This window comes from Salvia hispanica, chromosome 4 (assembly GCF_023119035.1).
Source record: "Salvia hispanica cultivar TCC Black 2014 chromosome 4, UniMelb_Shisp_WGS_1.0, whole genome shotgun sequence".
NCBI lineage: Eukaryota > Viridiplantae > Streptophyta > Magnoliopsida > Lamiales > Lamiaceae > Salvia > Salvia hispanica.
Window position 1 is genome coordinate 16,368,066 of NC_062968.1, and position 10,787 is coordinate 16,378,852.

The 10,787-nt window shown below is 34.8% G+C and overlaps 1 protein-coding gene across 1 annotated transcript; it reads left to right on the forward strand.

Moving 5' to 3' along the window:
• The first annotated feature begins 3,852 nt into the window (after window positions 1-3,852).
• On the forward strand, window positions 3,853-10,252 carry LOC125219973 (serine/threonine-protein kinase haspin homolog). The gene is made up of 15 exons (XM_048122071.1): window positions 3,853-3,969; window positions 4,052-4,175; window positions 4,248-4,337; window positions 5,478-5,565; window positions 5,798-6,321; window positions 7,035-7,158; window positions 7,501-7,610; window positions 8,309-8,420; window positions 8,551-8,643; window positions 8,718-8,779; window positions 8,864-8,994; window positions 9,075-9,145; window positions 9,219-9,271; window positions 9,564-9,630; window positions 9,728-10,252. The coding sequence occupies exons 1-15, from the start codon at window positions 3,954-3,956 to the stop codon at window positions 9,860-9,862; spliced, it is 1,800 nt and encodes a 599-aa protein (XP_047978028.1). The 5' UTR covers window positions 3,853-3,953; the 3' UTR covers window positions 9,863-10,252.
• The last annotated feature ends 535 nt before the right edge of the window (window positions 10,253-10,787 follow it).

The following is a 10,787-nucleotide window of genomic DNA, read 5'->3' on the forward strand; positions in this document are numbered from 1 at the left end:
TAATTGCTCCATATCATTAAGTTTTGGGTGTCTTCTCCCTAAAAAAAATTAACACCCCTTCTTTCTAATAAATAATTCGCAATTTACTTATTTTTGGAGTTTATACTTTATTCTTGTTTTGCATACTTAATTACAAAAAAAACAGACTTGCATAAAAACAACAAAATTAGGCTTCTTCTCCAATCGCAAAACACATCACCTAATTTTAGGATTTATGGTTTCCGATTTTTCTCTCGAAACAAAAGATGGAAGATTATGTAGACCTCAAACTTGTGCATGAATAAATAAAAAAATATCAAGTGCTTCATCCAATAATTATTTTTAACACATCATTAACAAGACTATCAAAAGTGAAAAAAAAATAAAAATCAAAAGTATAAGCGAAAGCTAAGCACGAGACTCAGTAGCAAATCCATAATACAAAATGGGGACAAAACTCAAGAACGAAGCGCCGAAAAGCTTGATTGAATGACTTCAAAGTATAATTTTATATGTCGTTTTAATCAATCTTCGTTTTGGGATAAGCAACATTGCCATCCTCTCGACTTCAATAGTACAGTAAATCCTCCTAGACTGAGACAACAATCACATGTATAAGTTGGAAATTTTGTTAAACATCAGAGTCTTCTCCAGTGGCGAAACCAGGATTTTTATGATAGGCCCCCCAAGTCATGGTTAAAAGTTATATGGTTTATTCGATGCAGGTGATGTCGGAAGCTCGAAATACTCAGTATTTTCAATATTTACGTAAGTATAATGATTGAAAACAATGTTTTTATGATGTTTAAATGTCCACGATAGAAAATATAAACAAAAATATAAATTTTAATAAATAGAATATGATGTTTAAATGTCCACCAAATAAAATATAAACAAAAACATAAATTTCAACAAATAGAATGAAATAGTTTTTAAAACAATTTATAATGTATAATGATGGAAGAAAACAATTATGAAATGACAAAGATTTTAAATTAACATAATTAATGGTGTAAAAAAGAACAAATAGAAATTATGTTTCAAAAAATAGAAAGCAAAAAGAAACATAATATACAAATTATAATGTCGTGTGATCAATTGTTAACTTTCTTAAGTTGCTAACTATGCTAACTCATTAACGGAATGTATTAAAAATGTCAACATGATGACATTAATATGCCAACACATAATTTTGTTGACATTTCAATATATTGTGTTGACATTTTTAATACACTGCGTTGATGAGTTAGCAGAGTTATCAACTTAAAAAGTCAGCAATATAGCACATCCCCACATTATAATGTATAATTATGGAAGAAAACAATTATGAAGTGACAGAGATTTTAAATTAACATAAATAATGGTATAAAATAGAACAAATAGAAATTATACCTAAAAACGTAAAGCAATAATGCATAAACAGATAGAAGAAGAAAAAGGCGCCAAAGGAGAGTCAAACTCGTGACATCCGGTTCGCATGATGGCGTCCGCAACCAACTGCAAGACTGAAATCACATGCTGATTGTAGTTTGCGTATACAATATATCGGTCGGTAAACAAGAAAATGATTGGAGGACCATGGCCCCCTGACCCCAACGTGGCTTCGCCATTGGTCTTCACCATTCAAGTAATAGAGCGACTACAAGAAATGATTGAACTTCGTAATCTAAAACTAGTAATACAAAGTACATATAAATAAAACAACATTAACATTTATTTGTTTACAACTAAAAATTGACTATCGGTCTTCAAGAAATTCACAACTTAGATCTATCTACACTAGGGCATCATACTCAATGCCCCTTTTGACAGTTCAACAATGTGTGATAGGTCTTGCAGCCGTCGCATATCAAATTAAATCCCCTCATTATCCGTCCACATTATCAAATCAAATCATCTCCATTGATCATCATTACTAACGAATCGGCCGAATCAGTGTTATGTTTCCAATTGTCTGAGGTATTACTAAGGTTAGCACAATGATAATGAGGGTTCAATCCCACGAGGATGAGGCCAAGTTGTATTATTTGTGCTCAAAAAAGGTTTTTGGTGCCGGGCCAAGTTGTATTCTTTGTGCTCAAAAAAGGTTTTGGCGATGCCACCATACCTTAAGTTGTGTATTTGGTTGCAATGGCTGCTCCAGTGCTAAGTATTGCAATTGGCCTCTAACTACTTGTGCTGAAGCAAAAATAAAAATGGTGCAGTGAATATAGCTACTAGTCAATCCAATAAGAGCATGAATCTAGTAAGACTTAACCTAAACCCATTGCTTTCATACGAATTTTCGTATTATGTCAAACATTAAAGGCTCTATATTTCCTTGGCACCGTAGCTTATAAAGTAATACTACTTTCGTCCCAAGGTGGTTGAAGCATTTTTTTTGGGCACAGGATTTAAGAAATTGATTTGTTAAAAGTTAAAATGAAGAGAGTTTAGTAAGAAATGTAATAAAGTAATGTTAACTACAAAAGATTTGCATTTCTAACATTTGGAAGAATTAAATTTTCCAATAATTGAGCCATAATTAGCCACATATTACCCAAAATAAAGACTTTGACCTAATAGAATTATGGATTGACAAATTTATCCATTCAAGTAGAAAGGTGGAAAGGTGAACAGGTAGAAAAGTGAGACAAGTGTGTAAAACTAAGTCTATTTCTTGGTGCACTTTTCAATGCACAGACAAATCTTACTCCCTCCGTCCGCGATTAGGAGTCCCAGTCAATTTTGCGCACCCGTTTTATAAAAATTATAAAAAATAGTTAAAGTGGAGAAATGGTAAAGTAAGAGAGAGAATAATGTTGACAAGAGTCTTCTCAGCATTATTCTCTTTTTTACTTTACCATTTCTCCACTTTAACTATTTTTTATCATTTTTATAAAATAGGTGTGCAAAAGTGACCGGGACTCCTAATCGCTGACGGAGGGAGTACCTATTATGTAAGATTACAATTCTTCCTCAATTGGCATAAATAGTGCGGACCCCACCCCAATTGTAAGAGCATCCCCATCCGTACTCTTAGCTAAGAGTACGGAAGTGGGCCCGGACCCACTTTTACTCCTTGTCCTTAGCTAAGAGCACACCACCCACATCCGTGCTCTTAGCTAAGGACAAGCTCAAGGGTCCCAACATTCTATAATTCAATTTAAATACTTCAATTACTAAAAACATTTCTACATTATAAAAATACATTAAAAAATAAAAAATTACATAATTAAAATCCTAAAAACTAAAAAGTGGGTAGAAAACGGATATAATTTTTTGGGAAGTGAGAAAGTATTTTTTTTTTATTTTAAAACTTTTTTTTAAATTAATTTCGATTTTAAAAAAATAAAAAAATAAAAAATTGAATATGCCAACGGCTATGCCGTTGGCCAATCAGAACATGCCACGTAAGGGTGCTCAGCTGGCACGGACGGACGGCTCGCAGCGACAGACTTACCGCTGGCACGGACGGACGGACGTCGTTTTGAGCACCGCTGCGGATGCTCTAAGGCCCTCAACAATTAATTAGTGGAAGGTGAACGGCCATAATTTCCCCAACTGAGCCAAGAATTGCCCAATTCTTGTATAGTGAACATGCTCTAAGGGAGATGAATAGAGAGTAACTTAAGAGATGAAATAAAGTTCTTATCGAAAGGAATCTGATTCAACTAGCTTGGGACGCTGTATATTTGGATAGATGAATTTAGGACGTAGGACATTTATTCCCCTAAATTTAATTACTCCATTTTATAAGTGGCTAAAATCACAGTTTTTCAGGTGTGGGAATTTCAAAATTTTCAAAACTCAAAGAGCGTTATTAGATCATCAAACATTTGGACTGACTATATCTCTATATCATACACTTCTAACCGGATAAAACTGGAGGCGAAATAACTGGAGAGAAGACATTTCCCGCCCAACGATCAAATGCCTACTGATTTAGCCAATGCAGGCGTAGCCGTTCCGTTCCCCCAAATTCAAACATCACTATGGCGTCACGAACAGGTGAGCTTACCTGCATTCACATACAGAGCTGAGATAGGTTTCTCACACTGATTTTAATTTGATCGCCGTATTTCCTTGCTAGTTGATCTCTGGGCAGAAGTCGTATCAGAAGAAGAGGAGCATAAGCGACCAATTGAAGATTCGGAGCCTGCAATCGTCTATCGGAGACGAAAACCTCATTCTATCCCTCAGGATGTTTTACCGAGGTTTGTTTCTGTACGCTATATACAAAAATTGACTATCTATGGGGTTAATTCTTTCGATTATTTTGTTGGCAGGAGGCAATCGAATTCAAGCAGCAGGGATGGGACTCGTAAGAGTATTTTGCCGGTGAAGCGCGTGAGTTGGAATCGGTCTCTTTCCACTAGGTTGGTTCTATATTTTGGGGCTTATGCGGTAATGAGCTCAATTTTATCCGACTTTTCTTTCTTTGCCTTCCTGTTCATCTCTGTGCTCTTATGTTGTGGGCACTAAGTAGCTAGAACTGGTAAGCACACTGTTCCTAAATAGATTAGACCCATTCCAGAAGATACTGTTTGTCAGCAAGTTTGTTCATTGTTTGGACAAAGTTAAACATTAGTAGCATTTGAATTTATAGTATGAGATAATTTAGGAAGAAATGCAGGGTGGCGGAACGCATCTGTGCCTCATGAATCCCAAAATATGCATATCCATCTTCCTCAGTACCTAATTTCTGGAAGATAGAGTAATTATAAAATGAATAGCTACTACTAATAAACAGATTGAACTGACTAAGCGCACATCTTCCTTGGTATGGCAATTGAAACAAGTAATATGCACTAAAATCTAATAACACAGTTAAGATAGAAACTAGATTATTTAGTGAACAAGTAAATGTATATATTTCACTTTCACTTAATAGTACCTTGTGATCAGGCAAGGCCAAATGCTTTTATGTAAAACACGGGAATTGAACATGTGAGTTGACTAACTCCTTTTTTTTCCATGATGATGGGGTTTTCAAGTGGCAACTACTAGACAAGGAGAGAACAATAGAAACAGCAGATTTTTTATTTATTGCAAGGCTTAAGTGTCAGTTTCCTTGAAGAGTATCACTAAGATTACAGTTGGTCACTTCATTATAAAGATAAGGGTGATGAACTGTGTAGGTCAAAGCATGCAGTGCAAAAAAGTAAATGATGAAATGGATAAAAATAAATGTCAGTAATAAAGTGTAACAATATATTTCACATGAAAGCAAGATTGGAGAAGAGGGAAAGCTAAAGACCCTTTTATCAGTTATTGATGTATTTTGCCACTATAATATTGGCTTTTGAGACCATCTTTTGTTGCTAGCTTCAATCTTGAGTACTGTGCCACTATAATATTGGTTTATTGGCTTATGAGACCATCTTTGTTTGTCACACTATTATTTACTTTTAAGATCAATATTAGTGCTTGCTCTTAAAAGTCTAGTCATCTTATGTATTTGTTAAAAAAAAAGTTTACTATGCTAACAGTTGGCAAATGTTGGTTTCCTTTGACAGAGGAAGGACAAGCATTGCTGCCAATGCATGTGTGGATCAACCAAAACAAGGAAAACCTAGGAGAAATGCTAAACCACCACTCCCTAGAGTATGTCCGGCTGCCAGTTTCTCTTACTCCGTTGAGGAATTTTGTCCTTGAGTTAATACTTTTTAATGATATTATCGGCATCAGTTGGTTCTTATCTAGTATCATGTACTTGTATATTGGGACAGTCAACTGCTAGAGTGCAATGAAACTAAGTTACTAACAGCGATCAGTGTGAAGAAAACCTGTATTGTTTATTGATTCCTTCTCAACCCTCCTCTCTCTGTTTTGACAGGGGAAATGCATAGAGCTTCCCAATTATGACAAAGAGCGAGCTTATTTTCAAGAGGTCGATGATTTTGAATTGCTAGAAGAAAGCCCCTCACCAAAGAGACCTAGTACCTGGACCATGGGCACCCAAGTTCAGGAAGTTGTCATCTCCCATCTATCCTCAGTATTGCGGAAATGGCTGATCTCCAAGAAATTAAGCCAAACATATGCATTTTCTGGTTCGCTTTCAAAGATATTGGAATCTGATGTTTCATCTTCAACCATAAAGACTCCAGGAGAGGAATATCTAGGAGTTCGGTTTACCAAAGATTCTACTCAGCAAAAGCTTAGATCAAGCTTGAATGAGAAGCCTTCATCCAGCATGCTTGAGGACACATGTGAAGATATTGGAGTTGCTGTTAGCAAACTCTCTTTGACTTCAAGGCCTTCTTCACTTGATAGTCATGCCTGGGATTCATTTTCCGCCTTATTGACTGCTTGTGGTCAGTCAATCCCTTCAACATTGACGGAGATGTTGACTAGTTACTGGTTTGTTCCCTTCCTGTTCTGCTGAATATACTTTCCTATCTCAGTTTGTATTAATTTCAATATATTTAGCATCCTTATGATTTACTGCTTCCAAATTACAGTAAATTTTGATGATGAACTCTCAAGCCTCTAGGTTTGTGTGCATCTGCTAATCTTATGCTATCATTTTCTAAAGTGGCCTGCCTTTTTGTACCAATTTAATAGTAATATCCTGATCAGAGATCACTGAATAGATATGGATTCTGAGACCTTTGAAAAGGGCATAAATACTTCATTTTGTAACATTGATTTTGCTTATGTCTACAGGACTGTTAGGTTGATTAATGTCCAGCTGTAAACTCTTGTGTTTATCCAAAGTACATTTAGCTATGAAATTTTATTGTCAATATGCTGGAGGAGTTGGAAGCCAAAGAGAAATCTTAAGATGAAAATCCTGTTTTTTAGGCTTGGTCTAAATCTACCTTATGGTTGACTTGGGAGAAAACTGTTGTGAAATCAAGCTGGGGGTTATCTTGTAGATCACTCCAGTCATTTTCCCCTTGGTCTTAGAGTGATTCCTACTCTAAGTTTTAAAAGCTTGACATAAGTGCATAATTACTTTGCATTTGCAAATGATGCAGCAAATTATCATTATGAATAGTGACTTCATGCTTGCTACAACTTTTATCTGTATCTTAGTTTCTTACTCATGGAAATAAAATGTTTGGATTTAGTGAAAGAGAGAATATCTCCAAGGTTGGGGAGGGAACATATGGAGAAGCTTTTAAGGTTGGCAATACAGTTTGTAAAATTGTCCCATTTGGTGGAGATTCGCTTGTCAATGGTGAAGTTCAGAAGGTATAATTATTCATTACTTTTAGGTAAACTGGAAATTATATGAAGTTACATTTTATAGGTCAATTTGTCTGGGGATTTACAACTATTGGCCATTTTTCTAATGTTCTACAAGCTCCTAGAATCAAAGTTACTTTACTTGTTCTATGACAATTCTTGTCTCTACTTCTAGCTGCTTTTAGGTTCCTGCTAATCTGACTCTCTGTTGCTGAGAAATTTGCTAGTGTTGCGACATGTAATATAATACCCCCACAGCAATTGTATCGTAGGATTGTAACATTTTGGTCTAAGATCTATATGTCTTATAAGTCAAGTTTTTGATCCTACTACATTGGCATGCTTCAGAAAGCAGAAGAACTGTTGGAGGAGGTTGTTCTTTCATGCACCCTCAATCACCTTAGAGGACTCGAGGGTGATGTATCTAATGCTTGCACCTCCTTCATACAGACTATCGAGTAAGCTTTCCTTTTCTTGTTAGTGGCATATATTAATTTTCTCTTTTAAAAGCAAATGCTTGTTTGCTGGGAATTTTCTTTTTCCATAAATAGCATTACTGTTTATAGGCCATGCTGTTAGCTTTATTCTTAAAATGTTGTATTTACTTGATCTATGATGAATAACTACCTTTTGGTTTAGGAAACTTGCTACTATATCTTTAGAACTTGAATCATATTCGAATATTAACCCTGAAATAAATATTGATATATATGAACATTGAACGGATACTCATTAATTTGGCATAAAGGCTGAAAACTTGACAAACATGTATCATGAGGTTCCCCTGGTCTGAAGTAGTAAAGAAAGGATATTTTCGTTTTGGATATTTGTTGTTCCATTGCCTCTATGCTGAATGCAATTTACAGAGTGTTTGGTATGTAATTTATAATTTTCTTGAAATGTAATGGCTTCAGTTTCTTATGTATTAATTCATTTGACTTAATGGGAAACTTTTTTTTTTATAATCAGTATATCTGCCTTTTGACTTCAGTTAAATTCTGCATATCTTTCTTGTATTACAATTTGCATAGAAAATGTTAACTGTACAGGATGTTACTTCCCATCTTAAAAAAAGCACTAGCAGTTAGTTTATGGCTCGATCAACAACTTCGTTAAGAAGAATTAAACCGTATTTATCATTTCATGTTGTCATTAGTTTGAGGGTTTGCCAAGGATGTTACGATTGTAATCTAATAAGAGCATGGGAAGACTGGGATGTGAAGAATCATTCAGAAAATGATAACCCTAAGGAATTTTCTTCTGATCAGGTATGCCTTCAATGACATTTTGGATAAGCTTTATCACGTTCATAATAATATTTCATTAATACTTGAAAGTTCAGGGTGTTGTTTGCCTTTATTTTGTTTCCTCTATGTCAGCTGAGGATTTTGTTTACAGTGCTATGTAGTTTTTGTTCAACAACATGGTGGTCGGGATCTTGAAAGCTTTGTGCTTTTTAATTTTGAGGAAGCCCGAAGTTTATTAGTTCAGGTAGGAGTTCATATGTCTTTTTGGGTGAAATGTTAGTTTCTAAGCATTACCATGGCTTTAACTATATATTGCAGGTCACTTTGGCACTGGCTGTGGCAGAGGCTGCTTATGAATTTGAACACAGGGATTTGCACTGGTTAAGTTGTTATATTTTCAATATTTGCAACATATTATGTCCTGTTGCTTGATATTTTTTTTAAAAGGTGTATATTTTGAACAGGGGTAACATTCTGTTAACTCGTAAAGAGCCTGCTGCTCTGCAATTCATTCTTGAAGGAAAAAAGCTGCTAATAAAAACTTCTGGATTGGTCATATCCATTATTGATTTCACCCTCTCAAGGATGAATACAGGTAAAAGATTATCTACTTATTTCAACACTATGGCACCCATTTTGCAAAGATAATACAGCTAAAGTATGATGCATCCACAGGTGAAGATATACTCTTTCTCGACCTATCATCAGACCCAGTGATTTTCCAGGGTACAAAAGGAGATAAACAAGTAAGAAACCAAGTCACACTTATTAGCTTTTGGCCAGAGTTAATGATAAAATGATTCATAATAATAAATGCAGGCAGATACTTATAGGAAGATGAGGGATGTGACGGATGAATGTTGGGAAGGAAGGTAAAAATGTCACAGATTCCCTTTTCTTTATAGTTTACCCACAATTATTACTCATGGTTGCAATTTGGTAGATCGACGTGAAAGGTGTTGTTACGACTTCAACCCTTAACCCTTTAGGTCATGAGATCCTCAAATTTGTTAGTACATATTTAACTTTTTTAAAAAGTTTCATGAGTTCAATTCGGCAACTGTGAGAAGACCTGATTTTACTATTCAAGCATGAAAAACTACAGTTTTTCATTTGAGAATCTTTTGCCCAAAGTTTAATTTGTTCTTTGGTAACGATCTACAGTTTCCCGAAGACCAATGTGTTATGGCTGCAGTACTTGGTTGACATCTTGCTATTGAAGAAATCCTTTGTAAGTCTTTAATCGGCAACTAATATAGTTCATTCAGTCAGTAGACTCACTTATTTAAACTATGTTAAGGTGTGACTCACATATTTTAATTTCTCAGGAGAGAACATCCAAAGATGAGAGAGAACTACGGTCTCTGAAGAAACGCTTGAATACTTATGATTCAGCTAAGCAGTGCGTGCAGGATCCTTTCTTCAGCGACTTATTTATCAAAGAATCACCAAGCAGCAGCTGAAGCATGTTAGTATAACTGCAGGTATTTTGATGATTTATGCAATTTTAGTGTATAGCCACCAACAATATAGTGGTTTAGGTAATAGCAGGAAATCTTTGATTCTGATGTTTAGCAGGAAATTGTTATTGTTAGTAGTATAAAATTAGTAGATGTTACAAAAAAGGATTGTATTTGCAAGAATTTGTATGCTGCTTTAGGATGATGCTGGGGTGAGTCAGATTCAATGCTTTTGGATTGGGAGGGAGTTGATGACCACATGGAGGGGATCTTTATATCTTGAACACGCATGCACGCAAAAAAAATTAATCTTTTTATATAAAGTGATGAACACAAAAGCTTATGTGGATGGGTTAAAATCCAGCTCACGTAAAAATAGAGTTTTGTTTTGAATTGTTTTTATCAATTTTTACTTGGTTATTAGATTATTTTTTATCATTTTTTTTATCAATATGTTGTGTATTCCTCATAAAAGAATATAAATTTGTCATATACAGATTTGGGAAGTCTTTTGTTTTTTACTTCATATAATATGCAATTTTCATACTAAAACTCTAGTTTTCTCACTTTTGACAGCATGTTTGATATGTGTGATAACTCATCTAGGGATGGAAATCCATGAATAAAAATATCCCTAGATGAGTTATCACCCCTACCAAATATGGCCACAAATCATACTAATAAGTTATCTCATTTGATTTTTGGTGCGCCGAAAAGAAGGAAGAAAAAAAGATAGAGCAGCCAGTAAGTTATCTTTCTTTTGGATTACTTAGTCCACCTAATCAAATTTGATTACTTGTGGATTAAGTTTAGGTGGACTAAGCATATAGTGCAGCTAATTTACATAACTATTAGATGATGTTTATCTTTCTTTTGCTTTTGTCTTTGGCTCAAGCAAAACTAGACTAACATTGTAGTTTTATACTCT

Excerpts from the sequence above, each read along its gene's own strand:
- LOC125219973 (XM_048122071.1), top strand. Across the intron at positions 8,421-8,550 it reads AGGAATTTTCTTCTGATCAG|TGCTATGTAGTTTTTGTTCA; the intron begins GTATGCCTTCAA and ends TTTTGTTTACAG. Across the intron at positions 8,780-8,863 it reads GAACACAGGGATTTGCACTG|GGGTAACATTCTGTTAACTC; the intron begins GTTAAGTTGTTA and ends TATTTTGAACAG.